This window comes from Rhineura floridana, chromosome 7 (assembly GCF_030035675.1).
Source record: "Rhineura floridana isolate rRhiFlo1 chromosome 7, rRhiFlo1.hap2, whole genome shotgun sequence".
NCBI lineage: Eukaryota > Metazoa > Chordata > Lepidosauria > Squamata > Rhineuridae > Rhineura > Rhineura floridana.
In genome coordinates, this window is record NC_084486.1 from 96,285,455 (window position 1) to 96,310,715 (window position 25,261).

Consider the following 25,261-nt stretch of genomic DNA (forward strand, 5'->3'; position numbering starts at 1 on the left):
TAGATTATTTGTTATCTATACATACCAGATGCTGGGGGGTAAAGAAAGGCCAGCGAAGGAACTGGAATCCCACCCCATATATACGGTCTGCCTAGCAAACGTCGCAAGACGTCACCCTAAGAGTCAGAAACGACTCGCACTATAAGTGCGGGGACACTTTTACTTTATACATACCAGACTGCCACATTTGGAAGTTTCTCCCTGGCTGGTTAGGCTAAATATTGTGTGCAGACAGAACAGTAGTAATGTTGCCTTCCACCTTGGGTTGGCTAATTCTTGTTTGCTTTTCAGGCACCTTCACTTTGAACAACCACTCTCTGCTTATGGTGTGCTTTGGTCTCAGTTATTGAGATTGCTGCCTTTAGGCCTGAGGTTAAACCAGAAGGCCTTTTATCCCTTCCACTATATTTCTACCAAATTATAGCACTCAGATGGCTTGCTATGTAAAAGGCATCTTGCATGTGGCTCTATTTTTAAAGCTATTACACTTTCCTTCCTTAGCATTATAGGTCCCACCAGTTCACTAAAGGTTTATGGGCTGTTGGATTTGGCCATGGTTGCTAGAGGCTATCAAGTTACACAGCACAGCCCTCTTAACTCCATGAGGTCCTTCATTTGTTTTAATAGGCAATCTGACAACCAGCTTCAGCTCCCATCTCTCAAGTCCCCAAATACGTCTGACTTCACCCATATAAATCCTGCTTTATGCTGGCCAGGATGAGGCTCAAAAGCCACAAAGGTTACCCTGGCAACAAATATTCAAGAAACTGAGTAGAAAATACAAATAAATTAAAATGGCCATAATACCCCTCCTAGAGAGAGGGAATGGAGAGTGTGCACTTGGAAATTCACAAGTTGCCATTTTGCCTCCCCCACCCCCAACTCTTCTGCCAGTCACATACTGAGGCCAAAGCTAGAACCAAAGAAGAAGGAGCAGAACAACAACATGCTCCAAAATGTGAGGTTAATGACATTAAAGGTCTGTTGCTGGGCCAACAGAGTTGGACAAAAGAGGAGAGAAGAAGATGGATTATGGGATAGCTGCGGTGGGGTGGGGGCACAGGAAGGAATCCACATCTCCTCCTTTAGTCTAGTCTTTATACATTCCTAGTGCTTCACACAACCCAGAAACCTGTATTGCATTCCAGATCTAAAAATAAGTTTTCTCTAGCTGTTTGTTCCTCATTTATAGTGCACTACTCCTCATCCCAGAATCTTGGCACTGAGGGACATGCACTATAAGACTCTGAAGAGCAAATCAGAGACAAAAAATGAAAGATTGGACACAGACAATTCATAACAGAGCCTAGACTAGTACAACATTCACTCTTTGCCCATTTTGATCTTCTAGAGGACTAATACAACAAACAGAGCCTTTCATTTCTGGCACTTCCAAGCACTACTTCCCCCAACCCCCAAATCTTGGTTCTGACATTATGTGAATGAAGAAATCTGGTCTATTTGTATTACAACATCAACTTGTCCTCATCCAATCTGGGTTGATGGTACCACTATGCTGTAATGAGAATTCAAGCTGCAAGTTTATACTGCTGGAGATCTCCTACACAACCTCGCTCCATTGAACACTAAATTCAGTCTGCAGGATTCATGTCACATGTTGTACAAACAAAACAAGAGGCAACACAGTTTTTTATTTTTTATTTTAAGAAGCATTCCATGAAACATAAGGTTAGGTTCAGAAAGTCCCACATGGTGTTAAAACAGACAGACTAGCAGAAAATGTCAAAAGCAGAGAGCAGTTATTAATGGTTCAATATGTCAGCCTGAAAGGATGGGTATTTAGTGGGGTCCTACAAGGGTCTCCTTCTGTGTCTGCTCTCTATGCAGTTATTATTTATTAGCAACTTGGACACCAGGGTTCAGAGTATGTATATCAAATCTGAAGGCAGCACCATTCTGAGAATGAGTGCAGGAACTTTTCAGGGTAAGAATTAAGTGCAGCTCTGTTTTTATATGTTCAGGAAATGGGTCTGAAATCAATTAATGGAAATTCAATAAGAACAAATACAGTGTGGAAAGAGTAATCAAAGGCACATATATATATAAAACAGGGGGATGCTGAGTAGGCAGTTGTGCCACAGAGAAAGATATCTCTCGACTGCAAGGAATGACAAATAAAATGAGTCAACACTGTGGCCATGCTGCAGGCAAAGCAAACAGCATAATGGGCCAAGCTCTATTAAACAAACACTATAATTATTCAGTCTGATCAGTGTTACTATTTCCTCAACCAGAGAACTAGGTTCAAACTGGGGTAGACTTGCCATCAAAATTCTCAAAACAAAAATTTAGACCTAATACTATAGTCCTGGCAATTCTAAATCCTCCTCTAAAATTTGTGGTGTCCATATTGAAATCCATCATGCTTTTGACAACCCCTAGACAAGAAAGTTTATTGGTTCTCATGATTACATCTGTGGGCATTACAGATTATTGCAAAATCTATATTTATGTAATATTTTAAACTAAAAGCTCAAAACCATCTACATCCCCATAATATTTTAATTCACTTGTGCCAGACCATCTCCCATAATTTCACCAAATCCAATCCATATCACTTTTCCTGCCAATATAATGTATCCTTATCTGAGTTTGCTTCAATAATTTTGAAGCTTAATTACCATGGATTGTATCCAATGCTGTGAGAGGGCTGTTCCACTTGTACAACTGAACTTCCCCTTCCTATATCTCCCCACAAGCCCCCAAAATCTGCTCTAGAGGGCCCCTCAAAACCTTGAAGCAGATTTTGGGGTGTGCGGGGGCTGTAAAGATGAGGAGGGGGAAGTTCTGTTATGCAAGCAAAAGTCTGTTGTGTGAGTAGAATAGCAATGTTGGATACAACTCTTATCAATTCCATTGTGCAGTATGACCTTGAGTGAAAAGACATTCATGAAAATGTCTTTGTGTTTATAGAGTTGTGAAACTACAAACTAGGGCTGTGCACCATGTCTGGCCAAAGCCCAACTCATGAACCAAACTGGATCTGAACCAAATTGAAGCCTGATCTGGGCTTCAGTCAGATTGGGTTGACACAATGCCAGATCTGCCCAAGTCAGGTCGGCCTACCCAGAGCAATCTGGGGCTGTGAAAAGGCAGGACAGTCAAGGTTGGGGGGGGAGGGGAGAGAGCATTGTTACTAGAAAGTAAGACCCCTTTTTCTTGCTGGTATTTCCTTTCAAGTAAGCATGCATAAGATGGCTGCACAACAGCAGATCTTTCCACATGTGCACACAGAATTTCTCCAGAAGCAAGTCTCATTGAGTCCACTGGGGCTTACTCTCTAGCACAGCATTTCTCAAGTTGTAATGACAGACAATCAAGTACAATGTGTGATTTCCACTGAGCTGCAGACATGGGGATTAAATGCAGCACTCAGGCAATTGTCCTGGGAATCTCATTTGTCAGCACCAGCTGGGGACAAATGGGAGTTGGAATCCCACTTGGAGGGCCACAGGTTCCCTGTTCCTGGACTAAGGCATGTGTAACTGTGCTCAGATCTGTTTTCTCCAGGAAGAGGAGCAGTTGGTGTACCAGCCAAAACTGAGCAAAGGCATTCCTAGCCACAGTTACCACCTGAGTATCTAGGAGCAACAGCAGCTCCAACAGCAGCCCAGACTGCAAGCCTACTTCTTCACAGTGAGTGGGACACCATTGAGCACAGGTTTATTCCCAATCCTTGATCAATCTGTCTACTGACCATCAGTATTTCTGTCTTGTCTGGATTAAGCCTCAGCTTGTTAGCCCACATCCAATCCACCACTGCACCCAAACAATGCCTCAGGATCTCCACTGCCTCCTTAGCCTCAGTTGAAAAGGAGAATTAAATGTTGGGTGTCATCAGCATATTGATGGTACCTAATCCCAGATGACCTGTTGAAGACATATTATGTAGATGACAAATAACATGGGGACAAGAGCAAGCCACAAAGAACTCCATGAATCAAGGGGCTGAGCAGCAGTCCCCCACTACCGCCTTCTGAGAAAGTCCAACCTTACAGAGTCACTGCAACATAGTGCCTCCCAAACCCATACCAGTCAGATGTCCCTGTCAGGCCTCTTCCTGTGGTCACCGCCTTGGCAAGGTCCCACCTTAACGGTCTCTTAACGGTTCTCTCACCGGCTCTAGCAAAGATTTCTCAAGATCCCCCTGCTAGGCCGCACCACCAGACACTTGAGACTATGCCTTCGTCTCCTCCTGGCTTATTGCTACTTTGTGTCTGGGTGCACTTACAGGCCTCAGCCCCCCTGTATCTTTGTCCCTATAAAGATTACAGCCCTGGGTTGCTCTGGATATCTGATGATGTTACACTCTCTCTTCACCGCTGCCACCATTGATACTGTTTCCCAACCTTGGTATATGCCCTGCCCACCCTTCTGGTCTGTGAAAGCCCAGCCAAGAATCAGGCGTTTTGGTAAACCAAGAAATATTTATTTATATACACAGGGAATAACAAGATTACTTAAAGGTTTAGTCAACAAGCGTGTGGTTTCATAAGATGTGTTACTCTTTATGTTTCTTAGTCATCAATAAGCTGCCTCACTACCCGCCTAATCCAATCCACCCTACAACCCTCTCCAAAACCAACCCACAGAACCAACCAAACGAACCCCCTCTCAGCTGTTATCCTCTCATGTATACCTTCAGACACTCAAATGCTCAGCCAATCATCATACAACATTCTCCAACATTCCAACCCATGTACTCCTCCCTCTCACTCAGTTTCCTTACCACATATACTCTAATAAACCCACAGTTACCATATTTACAGTATTATATATACAGGGACATCACAGTCCCCATGGCCAATGCTATTCAAAGTTGCCAACAGATCCAGCAGAACAGATATGAATCTAATGAACATGTGGTTAGCCCCAATCTTCTAAGCAACTTGTACAAAACTTCAGGCTGAAATTTATCCAACAAAACAGTACAAACAGCTACAGTATCTCAGCCTCAGCCATAGATCCTGCTTTAAGCGTGGAGTCTGAAGGCATGTACACACTAGTGGCTTAAAATGCAGTGTTTCAAGTTGCATTTGCCATTGCTGCACACATTATAGAGGGGATAGGAATATCTTTACCTGAAGAGCATTATCTGTTTGGTTTCCCCACCCCTGCACCCCTATTAACTCCTATTCATTAAGCTATCATCTGTGCAAGTGCAACAGCTGTCTCAAATGTAAACACCTGGCTTAACTGCAAAGTGAATGTGGCTCAAGTTTCCCAGTCAGACTGAAGCTGAATTTATTTGAATTGAGGAAGAACGAATTGAGGAAGAACGCATCAAACAGCAATATTTCTGAAAAAAACCACAGGATTGATATGGATTATGGCTAACTAGCAGTTGGAGCATACTGGACGCAGCGTAAACGGTATTGTGTACACAGCCTTAGAATGCATGTAAGCGACTTTTGCAAACTGGTCACAGCCATCTACAAGGGTTCCTCTGCATTGCTTTCAGGACTAGCACTTGGAACTGCTTGGAATTGCTCTGCTGGATGGTACTCTGCTGGCATGATGGTGGTGAAGTATGCTGGCCAGCCTGCTGAGATCAGGGGTTATAATTTAGAGGTAAGCATTTCAGCACCTCACTTAGAAGAAAATGAATCCTAGGGAGTTCTGCTGAATCTGTCACAACCTTCCTCTGCTCAAGTCCTTGAGGGGTTTTCAGCTGCTGTCCCCATTCCAACGTCCCCACTCCCCTTCTCTCTCTCCCCTTTTCTTCATAATTACATTCAGAGAGGCACTTTGAGAGAGCTTCTCTGATCTGTTGCTATGGTTACTGCAGATGAAAGCATTTTGTTAAAATTGCTAGAAAAATGCTATCTTTTAACGAAAATTCCATTCCATTTAATTTTTTTCCCGTCAGCACAGTTAAAGTATTTGTCATGAGCCATCTAGCAGCAAAGAGTTTGCTGTGTACACAGTGGAATCGTGATGTACTGAATGCGATGTACTAAAGTGATGCTGCACTTCAAACTGTTCTCGTATGTGTGCATGTCATCTGTATATAGAGATACCCACAAAATGGAAGGACACATAATTTTAAAGTTTTATTCTATTTTATTCTAAATTCAGGAGCTCTTCTGTCTTTCCATCATATTTCACCATTATCACATAAAGAAGGATGGAAGCTCAGCCAAAATACAGTGAAGCTCTCCATCCCTTCAGTCTTTTTCCCCTGCCTTCTCCAGCTCCTTCCACCCACCCTTACTGTAATTCTCTTCTTTCCTAGGTCTCCTGCTTTCCTAATATTGCTGCTTCACCCAGCCATCCTTTGTTGCAACATCTGTGATACATGATAGAATATGGTGGCCAGAATTCTGGCTGGCACATCTCATCTTGTTCCTGTTATGCTAATTCTAAAACACCTACCCTGTCGATTCTGAGTTAAGTACAATTTAAGGTGTTGCTAAAGCCTTAAACCGCAGGAGACCCAAGTTACCAAAGAAGCAACTACTCTCATACCACCTTATCTGTTCTTTAAGAGCATCTGCCAAAGCATTCCCATATATGTCTAATCCATCTGAGGTGAGGCTGACATCAATGGGGATGGGGGCTGACTAGGGGGAAGCCCAGGGCAGGTTTCTATGATGCAGCTTAAGGCTAGTTCCACCTCCCAGTTGCCCAAAATTTGCCAGGCTCCCGCAAATTCCCCCACGTTTCTGCACGCAATGCCATGGATCAGGGGGAGGGAGGCATTTGGTTAAGGACAGAAAGAAACTTATAAGATCATAGAATAGTAGAGTTGGAAGGGGCCTATAAGGCTATCAAGTCTAACCCCCTGCTCAGTGCAGGAATCCAAATCAAAGCATTTCCAACAGATGGCTGTCCAGCTGCCTCTGGAATGCCTCCAGTGTCAGAGAGCCCACTACCTCTCTAGGTAATTGGTTCCATTGTCGTATGGCTCTAACAGTTAGGAAGTTTTTCCTGATGTCCAGTCCAAATCTGGCTTCCTGCAACTTGAGCCCATTATTCCGTGTCCTGCACTTTGGGACGATTGAGAAGAGATCCCGGCCCTCCTCTGTGTGACAACCTTTCATGTACTTGAAGAGTGCTATCAAATCTCCCCTCAGTATTCTCTTCTCCAGGCTAAACATGCCCACTTCTTTCAGTCTCTCCTCATAGGACTTTGTTTCCAGTCCCTCATCATCATTGTTGCCCTCCTCTGAACCTGTTCCAGTTTGTCTGCATCCTTCTTGAAGTGCGGAGATCAGAATTGGACACAGTATTCAAGATGAGGCCTAGCCAGTGCTGAATAGAGGGGAACTAGTACTTCACGCGATTTGGAAACTATACTTCTGTTAATGCAGCCTAATATAGCATTTGCCTTTTTTTGCAGCCACATTGCCCTGTTGGCTCATATTCAGCTTGTGATCAACGATAATTCCAAGATCCTTCTCACATGTCGTATTGCTGAGCCAAGTATCCCACATCTTATAAATGTGCATTTGGTTTCTTTTTCCTAAGTGTAGAACTTTGCATTTATCCCTTCATTCTTTTGTTTTCAGCCTATCAAGGTCCCTTTGAATTTTGTTTCTGTCTTCCACAGTATTAGCTATGCCCCCCAATTTTGTGTCATCTGCAAATTTGATAAGCATGCTCTGTACCTCCTCATCCAAGTCGTTAATAAAAAATGTTGAAGAGCACTGGGCCCAGGACCGAGCCCTGTGGTACCCCACTCGTTACTTCCAACCAGTTTGATAAGCACTCTTTGAGTACGATTCTGGAGCCAACTGTGGATCCACCTGATAGTTGTTCCATCCAGCCCACATTTAGCTAGCTTGCTAATCAGAATTATCATGGGGCATTTTGTCAACAGCTTTGCTGAAGTCGAGATATATTATGTCCACAGCATTCCCACAGTCTACAAGGGAGGTTACCCAATCAAAAAATGAGATCAGTTTGGAAAGATTTGTTCTTCATAAATCTATGTTGGCTCCTAGTAATCACTGCATTGCTTTCAATGTGCTTACAGATTGACTACTTTATAATCTGCTACAGAGTTTTTCCAGGGATTGATGTTAGGCTGACTGGTCTGTAGTTCCCCGGTTCCTCCTTCTTGCCCTTTTTGAACATAGGGACATCATTAGCTCCCCTCCAGTCATCCGGCACTTCACCGGTCCTCCATGATTTCGCAAAGATAATAGAGAGCGGTTCTGAGAGTTCTTTAGCCAGTTCCTTCAATATTCTAGGATGCAGTTTATCGGGCCCTGGAGATTTACTCATTCAAAATGATTAGGTATTCCTTGACCGTTTGTCTATCAATCTCAAGTTCCAATCCTGCCCCTTCTACTTCATGTTTCCCAGGAGGGTCATAGACCCTTCTTGGGAGAAAACTGAGCTAAAGTAGAAATTCAGCACTTCTGCCTTTTCTTTGTCATCTGTTATCATTTTGCCATCCTCACTGAATAGCTGTGCCTCCATTTCTTTTCTCTGTCTTTTACTATGGACATACCTGAAGAAAGCTTTTTTGTTGCTTTTAGCATCCCTCACTAGCCTCAGCTCATTCTCAGCTTTAGCCTTCCTGACACCATCCCGGCAATTCCGTGATACCTGCCTGTACTCTTCCTTTGTGGCCTGGCCTTCTGTCCACTTCCTGTATGTGTCCTTTTTTGTTTTCAGGTCATCTGTAAGCTTTTTGTGAAGCCACATTGGCTTCTTCTGCTGTTTCTCCCCTTTTTTCCTTGTTGGAATTGCTTGCCACTGTGCTTTCAGAATTTCCTTTTTTAGAAACTTCCACCCATCTTGGACTCCTTTTCTCATTAGGGTGGCTTACCATGGAACGGTACTTACAATTGTTCTGAGTTTATTAAGATCAGCTTTCCTTGAAGTCCAGGGTGCGCATATGGCTACTCTCAGCTTTTGCTTCTGTTAAAATCAAGAATTCAAGTATGGTGTGGTCACTTTCCCCCAGAGTTCCCGTAACTGCCACTTCATCCACCAAATCATCTCTATTGGTTAGAATCAAGTCAAGGATAGCTGATCCTCTGGTTGCTTCCTCCACTTTTTGTAGGAGAACGTTGTTTCCAACACAAGTCAGAAATTTCTTGGAGGGGCCGTGCTTGGCAGAATTTGTCTCCCAACATATATTGGGATAATTGAAATCCCCCATTACTACTACATCATGCCTCCTCGAAACATTGGCAATTTCCTTTTCAAAAGTTCTTGATTGGGTGGTCGGTAGTAGACTCCAAGCACCACATTCCTTTTATTACTTGCCCCATTAATTTTAATCCAGATACTCCTAGTGGAGCTACCAAGCTCATCTTCCTGTATTTCTGTGCAGGGATACATATTTTTAACATATAGCGCGACTCCACCTCCCTTCTTATACCTTCTGTTGTTTTTGAACAAGTTATATCCTTCAATTGCTGGATTCCAGTCATGGGAGTCATCCCACCAAGTTTCAGTTATACCTATCAAGTCGTAATTGCCCTCCTGTATTAAGAGTTCAAGTTCATTCTGCTTGTTTCCCATGCTCTGTGCATTAGTATACAGACATCGAAAGCCATGTGATTTATGGCTTGGCTTCCTTACTACATTTTTCTGAGGACTGTTACTGGGCCCTATTAGAGCTGATCTCTCTGTTCCCGTTACTGTGCACAAGCCTTCATCAGTCATTACCACCAAGTTTACATCTCCCCCTTAGGATTCAGTTTAAAGCCCTCCTGATGAACTTCTCCATGCTGTGGCCAAACACATTCTTCCCAGTCCTTGTGAGATGCAACCCATCACTTGCCAACAGTCCATCTTCCAGGAACCATAGCCCGTGGTCCCAGAATCCAAATCTCTCACGTCGACACTACCTTTGTAGCCATTTATTCACACTGAGTATTTTTCTTTTCCTTTCTACTCCTCTTCTAAGTACTGGAAGGACTACCTTGAGTTTCCTTCCCAGAACTTCAAAGTCTGATGTGATTTCTTCATAGCTCCGTTTGGCAGTATCATTTGTTCTCACATGGATGAGGAGAAGGGATACCTGTCGATGGGCTTGATGAGTGATGGCAACCCTTCCGTCACATCTCTAATCTGTCCTCTTGGTAGACAGCATACCTGGCAAGTCCATGGATCTTCTCGGCATACTTGGGTTTCGATCCCACGCAGTAGGGAGTCTTCCACTACTAGTACTCTTCGCTTCTTAAAACCTTCTGCCACCATCTCTCAAAATGGAGGCCCATTTCAGGGGGCCTCCATGTAAAGGGCTACATCAAATAGAGGACTGTCCTATGAAAAGCCCTTCAAATAGAGGATGGCCCTCATAAAGTGCGAACATGGACATTCTAGCAGGAGCAGCCAGTGTGGGAGGGCAGTGCCACACTGCTGCCCTCTCAAAAGTGGCATTGCTGCAGCTTACCTGAACAGCGTGTGTGTGCGGGGGGGTGAGGGTGGCAGGGTGATTTCAAGGCGGTGACTGTGCAGATGCACTGGTGGGAGTGTAGGATTGTCTCTGCTGGAATGCCTGTGCAGTCCCGACCACATGGCTGCCCTATCCCAACCCCACACTGTCCAGATAAGTGGCAGAGGGGCTGCTGTTAGGAGAAGGGTCTACAGTACCACCCTCCCACACTGGTTGGTCATGCACCCTACCTGAGATTCTGGAGAGTTGCTACCAGTCAGAGTAGACAATACTGGACTAGATGGAAAAACAGTCTGACATGATATGAGGCAGTTTCATAGGTTCCTCAACAGAAAAAACAAGCGAGACCTGCAGCAAATTATGTTCTTGCATAGAGTGCTCCTGTTCAGTGTTCCAGCCATACCCTCTTTCCAGGATATTCCATTTCATACTCCTCCAATTTTATTTTTACTGGTACCCACTCCCAACAGACACTCAGCATTACGTGCTCACATTATTGTGTTGTCCCATTAAATCTCCCCCCTCTTTCAGGGGGGGGAGTGTACTTCTGCAAACCATGGTTGTAGTCCTATCAGCTCTCACCAACTGAGTTTGCTATTAAAAGGATCGATTGGTGGTGGAGGTACAAAGAGAGAACCTGGTGGCTACTCAATAAATTTGCCTAGACACAGAGAAAGCAGCAGCTCTGGCAGCTTTATATCAGCCACTGAAACTTGACTGGCCTTCTAGAGCCACCTGACTTCCCCGGGCAGGGAACTTATGTGCTGGGGTACGAATGCTCCTGCTGGAATGCCCACAATGCCCTTCTCTCACCAGCAGTCCGAGTAGGAAGCCAGTTCCATTTCCACAGGGCTCCCAGTTTAAGGCTGTAAACACACAAGTCACCAGATCAAAGCACTTCCATTAGCCACACCTTGAGAGGGAACAGGCTGATCTGCCAATCACTTGCAAAATCTCTTTGAAGCTGATTTTTTTTTAAAAAAAGGCATTCAAGCTGATCCCACCAGGTTTTACAGTAAAAGTGTCATATGCCCCCGTTTTCAGAAGAGAGAGGTGGAGACACACTAGAACCGGCACAACAGTGAAGGTGTTTCTACCCTAAGCCTGGCTGCACCTGACAAACAGCAGTAGCAAATCCCCTGTGAATGAAAGGTGATTTGAATCCTTTTAATTAGCTAGGAAATTGCATCTTATTGACCAGTATCATAAGCACAATATTTCTACCATTGGATTTTATACTCCAGGTTATGTTAAGGAAGGCAGTGGAGCTCTAATGTCTATTGCTCAAACGCCTGCCACTAACCCCTCAAATAAGCTGATAAAAGGTTCTGGCCTGTGATTGATGGCATCACTTTTAATAACCCTGTCTCAGATCGAATCTCTGAAACCAGGCAACAAAGATGAGTGTTATATACCATCAAACCGTCAAGATGCAGGCTGTAATGTTGCGATAGGAAGTGGCATAGAACAGCCAACTTCCCCCCCTGCCCCCGCCATTAGCTGCTAACCTAGCTATGATGTCACAAAGGCCTGGAGATGAGGAAAGTGGAGACTAGGGGAAAAGGCTGAAAAGCAACGGGCGGTGGTGGTGGTGGATATAATTTTCTTTATTTAAAACATTTGTTAGAGCAGGACCAAAGTATTAATCCTAAATGTTTGATGATTGGGGCAAAAATGGCTAAAAATGGCCACATCCACACCAGAAATTTATTCCACTTTAAACTATCATGGCTTCCCCCAAGGAATCCTGGGAAATGTAATTTGTGAATGGTGCTGAGTAGGGTTGCCAGGTCTTCAGTTTTTACCCAGAGCCTCTGGATTTTTGGGGTCCTCTCCAGGTTTCCAGGTGAGTCACCCCAATCTACACATCTCAGTTTTCATTTTAAAAATGAAAGCTTTCAGGTTGGTAGCCAATAAGTGAAGTCAGGGTTGTGATTGACAAGGGATTTGTTGACCTCCAGACAATAGCTAGAACCCATTGCAAGGCCAGAAAACTGTTGTGTTTTCATGCTTGTCTGAAAACCTCATAAATTAAGTTTATGGCTTTCAGCAGTAGTAAAAGTCCCTTTCTCTCTGTGTGCAGGAAATGTAGAAAACAAATCACAGCAGGATCTTCATAGGTAATTTTTTACTGTAAACAATTTCAGTTATGATTATAATAAAGCATACATGCAGGGTTTTTTTAAATTGCAAAAATAGCATATTATACATTTTATCTTTCAAATAATTTTTTTAGCAGAATTTTTAAAAAAGTGATGCCACTCTGGCTTCTACTATCAGCCAGGAGATTAAGGCCACTGAGAAGATGCTCCTTAGCCTCCCAGAAAGAACATCACGGCAAGGGTGAGACCAACTTGACCCTATCTATCAACCAAAGGAGCAGCAGCTGCAGGGGACTTGCTTCACCTCTCCCTTCTAGAAAGAACACTTATAAGGACTTCAAGGCTAAGAAGTAGTACCTGAGTTGGCTTTTTTTGCAACTTCCTCCCAGTCCCTTTATCTTGCATCTCACACCTTCTAGAATGTAAATCTGAGAACAGGGACCATCTTATTGATTGTTGTAAGCCACTCTGGGAGCCTTTCAGCTGAAGAGTGGGATAAAAATACTTCAAATAATAAAACATTGAATAAATAAATAAATAAATTACAATGTGTTATACTTTTCTAATTATGAGGAGTCAGACAACTTTAAATGTTCCTAGGTTGTTGAAGAGGGCAATTTATTTGTCTAATTCATAGTCTGTTTTGAAAAGTTTCCTGATACGAAGTTTAATCCCATACTCACTTTTCAGGGAGTAAAGTTGCAATGCTAATCCCACATAATGGGAGCAAATCTCACTGAATTCAATAGGAGTTACTTTTGAGTAGACATGGTTAGGATTGTGCTGTAAACCAATGGGACTTTTGAATGAACACAGCAAAGGATTGTAAATCTTTCCCCCTCCAATACTATTTTTAACGCAATTAGGCAGGGCTTACTTAGGTGTCACTGCTTTTATTTTGTAGGAAACTAAAACTGATTTGATTTTATTTTTTAAAAAAATCTGCAATGACCAACTGGTTTTGACAATAAACTTCTATATAGGGTGTATGTATTTTTACATCTCCAGTGTGTGTACATGGAGTCTTTTCAACAACCCTGTGAGGTAGAGTTGCCAGCTGGAAACCAAGGCAGCTCACAACAAGAAATAAAGCCATTTAAAATCCAATAACCATAAAACAAGTATGAACAGTAGCAAAACAGCTTAAAGTGTCAGAAATTGTTGTAAACTGCCCAGAGAGCTTTGGCTATGGCACGGTATACAAATGCAATAAATAAATAAATTCTGAATTTTGGGTTGGGTGAGTGAAGTTCTTATCACTTGAGGCTGCAGTCCTGTGCACACTCCCTGTTTGAGTAAGCCCCACTTAATACATTAGGACTTTCTTCTGAGTAGAATTGCACTATATATTTACAGATTGTGTAAATAATAAACATATTTTACAGTCATGCTTATATAAATATTTCTTCATACTATATCCTAATAAGCATCTGATTACAAACCATGGTTGTACATTATTATTTCCTCTACATTTTAAGTGTGCCCTTCTTCCTTGGGTTGGTCATGGTCCCCCTCTGTTGTTTTCACTCTGAGGGGCAGATTAGGCTGAAAGATGGTGAGTAGCCCATGGTCACTCAGTAAACTTTGTAGCTGATTTCCATTTTAAAAAAATTAATTAAAATGATTTATATGCAGGCAAAATTTATGACATAGATCCATGCAATACATTTAACGCACATGCAACTCGCATAAAAGCACATGACTTCCCCCAGAGAATCATGGGAAATGTAGCTTCCACCTCACAGTTATAGTTCCCACCATCCTTAACAAATTGCAGTTCCCATTATTCTGTGGTGGGATTCATGTCCTTTAAATGTGTGTTGAATGTACTTTAAAGGAATGGTGTGGATCTGCCTTAGGTATGCTGTGCATTCATTAGTGAATTGAAAATAACAATTTTAAAAGATACTTTTTTAAACAGGGTAAGAGCTGTAGCTCAGTGCTTTGCATACAAAGATCCAAGATCCATTCTCTGGAAGAGACTATTGCCTGGAATCCTGGAGAGCCAATGCTGGTCCATGTCATCAGTACTGAGCTACATAGTACCAAATGGCCTGAGTCAGTATAAGACAGATTCCTTTGTGCCTAAAAGTGGAAAGAGACCCAAGGGCCACAGTGACTCCAAAAATTTGTATATGTATTTTATTTACAACATTTATATACTGCTTTATTGTAAAAAACCTCAAGGCAGTTTATAGAAGAAATTAAAACAATAAAATTATTGGCAAAACAGTTAAAAACATTTAAAATAATAAAATCAATCATGAGTTAAAACAGATAAAAATTGTAATAGCTTCTACATACCTAGGTAGGCTTACCTAAACAAAAATGTTTTTAGCAGGTGCCCAAAAGAGTGCAATGAAGGCACCTGCCTAATGTAAATAGGCAGGGAGTTCCAAAGTGTAGGTACTCCCTCACTAAAGGATCAATTTCTTACAACAACAGAACAAGTACTATGTGGCACCTGTAATGTGGAAAGCACACCTTGACCTTGGCCTGGTAGCAAATCAGCAGCCAGTGCAGATTTCAGAGCAGAGGTATTATGTGCTAATAGGGTTTCATTCGTGTTGGCAATCGTGCCGCAGCATTCTGCACTAACTGAAGCCCCTGAGTCATGTTGTGCTGCATAGGGATTTCTGTGACCTTGGCCGACTGGCTGCAAGGTCTTTATAGCTTTGGTTTTTGGTTAGGAACCCTGACTGGTTGTGGGATGCTGAATTTTCTACCTTACTCACAGGAATCTTGTTGTAGTTGGCAAGGTATTGCATTTAGGAAATCATCATAGAATCATAGAATAGTAGAGTTGGAAGGGGCCTATAAGGCCATCAGGTCCAACCCCCTGCTCAGTGCAGGAATCCAAATCAAAGCATTTCCAACAGATGGCTGTCCAGCTGCCTCTGGAATGCCTCCAGTGTCAGAGAGCCCACTACCTCTCTAGGTAATTGGTTCCATTGTCGTATGGCTCTAACAGTTAGGAAGTTTTTCCTGATGTGCAGTCCAAATCTGGCTTCCTGCAACTTGAGCCCATTATTCCGTGTCCTGCACTTTGGGACGATTGAGAAGAGATCCTGGCCCTCCTCTGTGTGACAACCTTTCATGTACTTGAAGAGTGCTATCGTATCTCCCCTCAGTATTCTCTTCTCCAGGCTAAACATGCCCACTTCTTTCAGTCTCTCCTCATAGGACTTTGTTTCCAGTCCCTCATCATCCTTGTTGTCCTCCTCTGAACCTGTTCCAGTTTGTCTGCATCCTTCTTGAAGTGCGGAGATCAGAACTGGACACAGTATTCAAGATGAGGCCTAGCCAGTGCTGAATAGAGGGGAAATAATACTTCACACAATTTGCAACTATACTTCTGTTAATGCAGCCTAATATAGCATTTGCCCTTTTTGCAGCCACATCGCCCTGTTGGCTCATATTCAGCTTGTGATCAACGACAATTCCAAGATCCTTCTCACATGTCCTACTGCTGAGCCAAGTATCCCCCATATTATCACTGTTTTTTCTTTTTCTACTTGCATCTTATTTACCTCTCACCTCACTTCCTTACATTCACAGAAGCAACAACAGTGGTTCCATGTGGTCAGCTCAATCCCCTTAAACCCACTGATGATGCACTGTGTTATTTGCATGATAGCTTGTTTCTTGCCCAACAGTGGTAAAAGAGAATACACATACTGGGAAGTGTGCCTTCAATTACTGTTATTCCCAAGCTACTGCCAATGACAGACCAAACTATGTGTGTTTTCTGTCTGTCAATTATTACTCGCTGGAATTGAGTTGGCTGTCAAAGTGAGTTTATAGCAGCCGACAGGGTAGGCAGGAAAGGGTAGAGAATCTTCTTAATTCTTACTCATTTCTCAGACCTCTCTCTGCAGTGAAGGGTCAAGTCTGTAACGACGTTTGGAGCAGCCATGTGAAAAGGCAGGCAGGGCATTCCAGGCAGGAGGTTGCCAACCCTGCTTTATTTATTTATTTATTGCATTTGTATACCGCCCCATAGCCGAAGCTCTCCGGGCTCTTTGATATGGATATCTTTGCAAAGGATCCCTAGTCAAGCCTTACCAACAGCACAATCCTAACCATATCTACTCAGATATAAGTCCTGCTGAGTTCTATGGGGCTTAGCCCCTTAGTAAGTGTGCTTAAAACTGCAGCCTTCAGGGGTATCCATCTTTACTCCTGAGTGGGGAGAAGGGAGCCTAGTGTTGTGGAGTTGTTAGATGGATCTCCACAACACTAGGCTCCCTTCTTCTTACAATGGCCTTCTGGTGACTGGCCAGGCCTGAGGTCACTTAAACCCTTCTTGCCAGAAGCAAGTAGGCTAGATTAAATGTTCCTTACCTAGGTTCCCTAAGCAGTTGAAAAGAAATGATCCCGTCACTTTAGCTGGACTTGGGACCACCCTCATTTACCTAAGATTTCTATCTTAATTTCCAGTCAGAGACTTTTTTTGGTTTGAGTGATATGCTCCAAGCAATTGTGGTTGATTCTTAGTGTATCCATGCTTAATGACATCACTAGGGCCCACCCCTGAAATCTCATGGTTTAGGATGCTTCTGACCTGGCAACCCTATTGCTGAGAGTTGTTGGGACACCATTATTACTCTCACAGAGCTCCAATTCCCAGAATTCTCTGGGAAGAGGGGCTGACTGTTAAACCACTCTGACCACTGGAGTTCTGTCAGGGGAACAGGAGTCTCCTAACAACTCTCAGCATCCTTCACAAACTACAGTTCCCGGGATCCTTTGGGGGAAGCCATGACTGTTTACAGTGGAATAGTTATTTATTTATTCCCAATAATGGAATAAATGCCTGGTGTGGATGTGGACTAAAGTCATTATTAATCTATGGACATTTGGACAGGAGGCTGAGCAGGCATATATATTTATTTAAAATCATTTATAACCTGCTTAATATTTTAAAAACTCTATGTGGTGTGCAGCATAAAAACAATAAATATAATTAGAACAAAAATATAAGATAAAACCAGTAAAACAAATATATGAAAACAAATAAAAACAGGTCTGATCATACAGGTCAGGGATGCCTGAGCAAAAAGATAAGTCTTTACAAGACGTCTGAAGCAACTGGTGGTTGCTGCTTCATGTATGACAGAGGGAAGTGTACAGGGGAATAGAGGGAAATGCCTGTTTTCAGGTCACCACCCTATGATATTCTGCAGGGTGTAGTACCACAAGTAGAATTTCTCCAGCTCATCCAAATATAGATCAGCTGGTCACAGTCTTCCCCTACTACGTTGAGATGTATTGTATTCCTATTTAAATGAGAGCATTTTCTTTTCTAAATTTGCATCTATATATGTATAAATGAACAGATGCAATTTAAATGCAAATCTTCATCCTCTTTTGTCCTCTTTTTGGGGAAAGCATTTCCTCTTTTCTTTTCTTTTTTTTTTATCAACATAGCCACTCAGGCCTTAGCCAGAGATCTTTTCCCTCATCTGCCTCCTGAATCAGATTACTGACCTTCAGCCTCACTTTGGTCTTATTCAGTCTGCAAGTCTGTCTTCCCCCATGTTATTTGTATACCCCTTGGGGTTGGCAGTTACAAATGAGACACATGGAAAAATGTCCACAGGATTGTACTCATGCTTGATAAATGGAGGAGGTGGTTGCGGGAAGGGGGGCTTAATTATTATCTTTTTTAAATCCTTCTCCCTTACACCCTTTAACAATATCTGCCAAATAAAGGAACAATTACATATCAATATAGCCCAACGCAAATTTCACTATCAGAATGAGAAAGTCCTGGGTGGGGAATGTGATTAATAGTAGAGTTCCTGACACTACCTATCTTGTCTGCGGCAATCATGCCTGGAACCACAGAAAAAAAATACATGCAACTAATTTTACCATAGGGATCTTATAGCAAACTATCATCATCCCCACCCTCAATCTCTTGTTCTTTGTCAACTTGTGATTTACTGGTAGAATGTTGTCTACCATATGTCAGCAATATAGTTAAAGCACAGCCAGAGAGTGGCAGCCATGCCTCATTATTGCTGGAACCCTTCTGAGAAGTGTTTTACTATATTCAAAACAGGTGGAATCATGGCCTCGAAGCAAGTTAAGACTCAGCTCCAGGATCTGTTTTCAGTTTCATGTCTCAGCTCTGAAACATTTGAAGTTGCATTTAAAATGCATCTGAACATATGCATAGTGCATTATGGAGTAGCCACCCTACTCAAAACACTCCAAATGCATGCACACATGTGTGCTTGTGTATGTACACACACACACACACCCCTGAGATAATCGGAAATGGTCTCCAGATCAGAAAATGTAGCTTTCAGGCACATTTGAACCCTGAAACTTTGAAAATCTAAACGGCTCACTCACATTAAATCTTGGAGACTGGGGGGCGGGGGAGCTCTGTCACTGTGGAAGATCCTGCTGTGCTGTTGTGAAACAATTGCTGGTGGGAATCTCACCAGTGGTGGCCAGCATAAGTTTCCAAAATGGGGTGTAGCAGTGCTGGAGACAGATCAGGGCCAGGGCAGAGAAGGACAAGCAACTAACCTGCTGGATCCAAAGCTGGTCCATTTACTGGACAGGGGCCCAATCCAGTTCCTCTGTTGAGCCTGTCTGGAACTAGTGCTGCAACCCACTCCCACCCCCCCAAAAAACCTGTGCCCACCGTTTGCCCTGGGTGGCTGGGTTTCAGATGCAGCAGCGGCTCTGACCATCCCCAGGGCCAAATTAGGATTACTCTGCCTGAGATTAAATCCACAAAAAGCACCCACACACTGGCCACGTAGAATGGGCATGATGGGTGCACCAGCTTCAGCTGTGCAAAGAAACTCTTAGCAACTGCCAAGATCCAGATATTCAGGCTTGTATGTCCCCTAGCCCAACCTTTGCATATGATGGGAAGAGATTTGAAGCTTCAGATTCTGGTTTAGATGAAACTGTGGTTTGCTCAAATCACAGTTTGTTAAGAAGCCTGAGTGAACAAACTGCAATTTCGCAAATTTGGATGCACCAACAAACCATAATTTCTTCTAAACCAAGAACCTTTAAATATTCTCCCTTCATTCACAAAGGGGAGCAGGGAGCACATAAACCTTGGATAAGATCATGCCAACAACAACTTTTTAAATAAAATTATGGTTTGTTATTATCTCTGAATCAGATCAGTTACTAGTTGGGCACTGCAGTCCAAGCCCCGTTTGAACCAGGCTGGGAGGAGTTTGAATTTGATGGAAGTGTTCTTCTACCCAGCCCTGCTGGCCTCCACCCATGGGATGACATTGGCGTTCCTCTGTAAGTGCTGAGCTCCCCATTCTGGCCACTGAACAGGAGGGCATGCAGAAGTGCTGCTGGCTGGATCCTTACCAGTGACAGTCCACATAAAGCCCCTAAATGGGGCATTCTGGGGGTGGAGTGGAACCTGGATCCCAAGCTGGTCCCACTGCAATCATATGATGGCATTAGGCCTGATCCAGGTCTGCTTGCCCCACCAGCTCCAGGCTAGCACAGGGATTCTCCTTTCACCTCAGCCAGCGTGAGCAGTGGAGTTGAGGATGCAGTGGTTCTTCCCCCCTCCCCCTTCTGTTAAAACTCCGCCACTCCCCAATCAGAGTCTGGGTTACAGCACAAGCAACTGAGTTCCTGATAATAACAAGATATAATTGGGACTAATTCACACATTTAAACATTCCTATATTCCAGTAATTTTGAAACAATTGTACTTATTAAAATTACATTTAAAATTGTTGGCTAAAATTACATGCCTGCTAAATTTACAAGTGAGTCCTAATCTGCAATTTTAAGTGGTGCAGTCCAGACAGGTTTCCCCCCTCTAATTATACAAGAGTTCTCATAATTGGTTGAAATTAATTACAAATCAGCCATGTTCACAGAGTACCTGTTACTGACCTTGCCCCATACTCTGACCTTCATCTTCTGCAGTTTAAAAGTAAAAAAAATGCTTAGAATTTTAGCATAAAGTCAATGATAAGCCTGGGCATGCTCAGTAAGAACCAACTGTCAGTGTTCTAAAAGCCAGACTTACAGCTATTTGGCTTGGCTTATCAGGACACCACATCCACACCAGACCTTTATTTCACTTGAGACAGTCATGGTTTCCCCCAAAGAATCCTGGGAAGTGTAGTTTGTGAAGGGTGCTCAGCACTCCTATTCCCCTGACAGAGCTCCAGTAGTCAGAGTGATTTAACAGTCACCTGCTCTGATTGAAGCTCTGTGAGGGGAACAGGGAATCTCCTAGCAACTCTCAGCACCTTTCACTAACTACACTTCGCAGGATTCTTTGGGAGGCGCCATGACTGTCTAAAGTGAAATAAAGGTCTGGTGTGGATGTGGCCAGTGACAGCTTTGATTTAAATTTGGGTGGGAGGCTACATGTGCCTGCTGTAGAATAAAAAGGTGTGGGAAACACTGAAAAAGTATAATACTGTTCACAATGTTTTCCTTTTGGAAAGGAAAGAGGCTTCCCTTCTGCCCAGTGCCCACTCACCCAATCTCCTCCCCTCTTCCTCCCCTCTCCTTCCTGTCCTCCATCTCCCCTTCCTGCTTCTCTCCCAGGTCAGTTTCACCTATCCTAAGCATGATTACACTTGAGTAAATCCCACTGAACTCAAAAAGCATGCAAATTATCAAACCTGCCCTCCCCTCCTACTCCTTCCTATCCCCTTCCTCTTGCCCCCTCCTTCCCCCTCCCCCATCCCTTTCCAATCCCCTCCTTCAGTGTTGCAAAGCGTTGCTGTATTTCACATATTCACAGAAACAGAAGGGGAAAAATTATTTACTATAATAAACTTTACTAAAATTGCAAAGTAAATCAAACATATTTAAAGTGACTATCAGAACTCTATCGACTGCCTTAATATTGTTGCTTCCTCCCTGCTAAAACAAGATCAGTACAGCACACATCTTGTTTCTGTTATTTGGGCTGATTGCAGGTGTTGCCACCACTCACCATATGCTCAGAGACACATTACCAAATTCTTCCAAGCTACACAGGAAGTAGATTGGACTATGAAAGACCAACCCAACTTGTGTTCGCATTTTTATAAATTTGTAGGGCAGTACAATATCTCAGAGAGGAGGTCAGGTCTCCTGCTCCCCTGGTGCATTTACGATAGCTGCCCAGTTTCCCTGCTTTTTAAAGTCTGATAGAAATATGTGTTGGCTATAGGTATGTTCTTAAACTGCAAGGTTTTTTGCCTACTAGTGAATTTATATGTAAATGATCTACATGTCGATTTCTTGCACACTGCTGTACGGAAGTGCGCTCTATACAGGAATTTACAGAAAATCAGTGTAACTGAAGTCAATACAAGTTGGCTTTTCTGTGAACATGAACATGCTGAACTGATTTTGGGAGTGGTTTTATATGTCTGGGTTCAACCTCTTCTCCAAAGATTTTTCATGTTGTATTAGAAACATCAGTCACACCTTTCTACAGCAGTTCCAGCCATGCACACTGTTGTACATACATACAGTCCCATACACATATTCTACTGAATCTGTGGAGGCTAGTGGATGGGGCCAGCAGATGTAGTCCTACTCTCCAGTCACATGTTTAGTGAATGCAGAAGTGAAGGTGAGAATAGAGCTTTTATCTGTTTTATCTATTACCGCCCTGGGCTCCTGCTGGGAGGAGGCGGTATATAAATCAAATAATAAAAATAAATAAATAAATAATCTAGATATGTGTTGGGTCAGACCATTCGCAAGATCAGTGTGATATGTGCAGATCCACTGAAATCACATCAAACACCGAGAAGACTCTCTATTGCAATGTTGTTACTGCCTTGCTTCTTAGTAACTATCCTGTGAAATGTACAATGGGTAAATGCATGTTGTACCACTAATCGTTAACATGAATTAAAGCTAATCCTAGCAGGAAATGCGCTGGAAAGGCAAAGACATGTTTCTATTACACCAGAGAACAGCAGCACCCACAGATATACAATACTAAATGTATTTACTCCTATGACATGTAACAACTTGGAAACTGAACAGCTGGCACCTCAAATTAGAACATTTTAAAATTAAACCTTAACGACTAGAAATAAAAATCAACAAATTGACTTTTTTATACTGTACTCCTCTGGTGAGACATACTGTAAATCAGCTATATAACAAGAAGCAATAAAAACAGATGTATTTACTACTACACTTCCTGCTACCAGTGATCAGGCATAATATGAAAATTAATCTCTCATTCCAGACACACATTAGACATCTCATAACCACACATGCATAGTTACCTATAGAAGCATAACTGCAGAAAGAACCTACGCCTCCTATACAGGCAAGTTGCAATGGAAGTTAGAAGAATAAAGGTCAGCTCCTTTGCTTGGAGCTGCACAAGGTAGCCCAGGAACTTCCCTAGAAGAAAACCCTATTTCTCTAAAAGCAATCTGTTATTGTACAAATGTCACTGAAATTTACTCCCAGCCCCCCCCCGTTTAAAAAAAACTCTCAAAGGGTTGAATTCAACCAAGTTATACTCAGAGTAGACCCACTGTAATTAATGAATCTGTTAGTCATGTCTATTAATTTATATGGATCTGCTCTATGTATGACTTAACGTTGGATACAACTCATTAACAATATTTGTGATAATCACAAAACAAAGACAGAAAGAAAGTCAACAGTTTTCGCCTTCTTTCCCTTCCCTCCTCTACACAGAATGGTAAGGCTGAAAAGTGCATTAAATCACAGAGTCCAACCTTTCTCCCACTGCAGGATCTTCCTCATATCCCCCATATCCAGCCCACATAATCCAACACAGAAGAATGCATTTCCTATACCTTATCGGTTTGTCCACATATTTGGCAAGGATCCAGCTGTGTGCATATTCAGTGTATACTGCCAAGACCCCACTTTTCTAAACTTGGAAAGTAGAACTGGAGTTTGTACTACTGCAGCTATTTATATTGTATTCATGTCCGAAGTGATGACCTGCTCATGTGAAAACACAACCACAAATGGAGAGAAATCTGTCCTGGAGTCAATTTTGTGTCCCACATGAAAGGTGGTCAGCCAGAGGACTTGAAGTCTCCAATTCCTCCTCTATCATACAAATGGATCTCTGGCTGTCATCAGCATTAACAGTTAATGTCTTCAATCTGTGTCCTAAATTACAAGTAGGATGATTCGTCTTGAGGGTCATGTTTTCACATCCTTTCCTTGAGGTTAATGATACAGTAAATGGCTTAGTTTGTTCCCCGCCCCCATATATTCATTTTGCTAATTTTACTTTTTTCTTGCTGGAGTATGTTGAAGAATGATTGTTCTAGAATGAGGCTTGCTTTTGTCTGTGTTATAAAGAGCACCTAGCTCATGAGTTCAGCTGGAGACAAAGGATTCATAGTGTTGGGGCATTTCCATGACAACAAAAAGGGATGATGTCATAAGTGATGATGCCATTAGGGATGGTGTCATGTTATATCAAGAAAATTCCTGAGTATTGTCCATTAGGCCCTCATAGCAAGAGGGGGAAAGGATACACTGAGGTACCATGGCACACAGATGCAATTCTGGATACCCATTCTAAATCATTATGAGCCGCCCCTCATAGAACAAATTCTCAGGATGAATTTTAAAGGCCTATGTGTTTTTTCAGCAGTAAATGTTGTTACTCACTAGTACAAGGAACCTCTGATGGATCAAAGTCAGCCCTGTAGTAACCATTGCGACAAGTGCAGATGGGTGCAGCTTCTGATGTGGAGCGGCTGTTGGAGGGGCACTGTGTGCAGATCCCAGCACCCTGGTTGGCCTTGAACATCCCTGCTGGGCAAGCTGGAATAACATAGGAGAGAAAGAAATAAAGAAAATATATCAAGTCTCTCAACAATGTACATGCATCATCAGGGAAGGGAATTAATCTAATTTTGCTGCAGTTACCACAGCCATTTTCAAAACAATTATATGACCATTGTCTACAATAATGTAGCATTTAGCCTGCTTGCTTTACTGTCAACCAAGTTCTAGAAAGCCAGAGAGCACATAAGGAATCTAAGGACTTGTGAATTATATGCAGAGATTGTGAGACTCCTTTAAAGTTATAGGCTACCATGCTGCACAGCTCTTTGGAATATGTGGTGATGCAAGATGATTAAACGAGAGCAGCCCTGCTGCAATTCACCAGTTGTCTGAATTGACCCCATGTGTAGGGTTGCCACGTCAGAAGCATCCCAAACCCTGAGATTTTGGGGATGGGCCCGAGTGATGTCATGGGGAGGGTCCAACTGACATCATGGGGCGGGTCCAAGTGATGTCATTAAGCATGATACATTAAGCATCAACCACAGTTGCTTGGCACATACAATTCATACAAAAACATTTATCTGATTGAAAATTAAGATAGAAATCTTAGCTAAAAGATGGAGTCTGGGTGGGGAACATTTAATCTAGCCAATTCGCTTCTGGCAAAAAGGGTTCAAGTGTCCTCAGGCCAGGCTAGGCCAGTCACCAGAAGGCCATTGTAGGAAGAAAGGAGCCTAGTGTTGTGGAGATTAGATGGGAGCACTCAGGAATAAAGATGGATGCCCCCAAAGAGCTGCAATTCTAAACACACTTACTAAGGGACTAAGCCCCATAGAACTCAATAGGACTTACTTCTCAGCAGATACAGTTTAGATTGTGTTGTTGGTAAAGCTTGACCAGGGATCCTCTGCAAAGATATCCATATCCAAGAAAGTTTGGCAACCCCCTGCCTGGAATGTCTTGCCCCTACCTTTTAACATCCAAATTTCTTTACAGATTTGACCCTTCACTTCAG

At 42.7% G+C, this 25,261-nt stretch overlaps 1 protein-coding gene across 5 annotated transcripts in view; it reads right to left on the reverse strand.

The window, feature by feature from the left end:
* Positions 1 to 25,261, reverse strand: part of EPHB1 (EPH receptor B1) — a 457,257-nt gene that overhangs the window by 74,469 nt on the left and 357,527 nt on the right. For all 5 annotated transcript variants that reach the window (XM_061636580.1, XM_061636578.1, XM_061636581.1 and 2 more), the window contains one exon: positions 24,124 to 24,279. In XM_061636580.1, the coding sequence (XP_061492564.1) occupies positions 24,124 to 24,279 (156 nt within the window). The remainder of the gene's footprint in view (positions 1 to 24,123; positions 24,280 to 25,261) is intronic.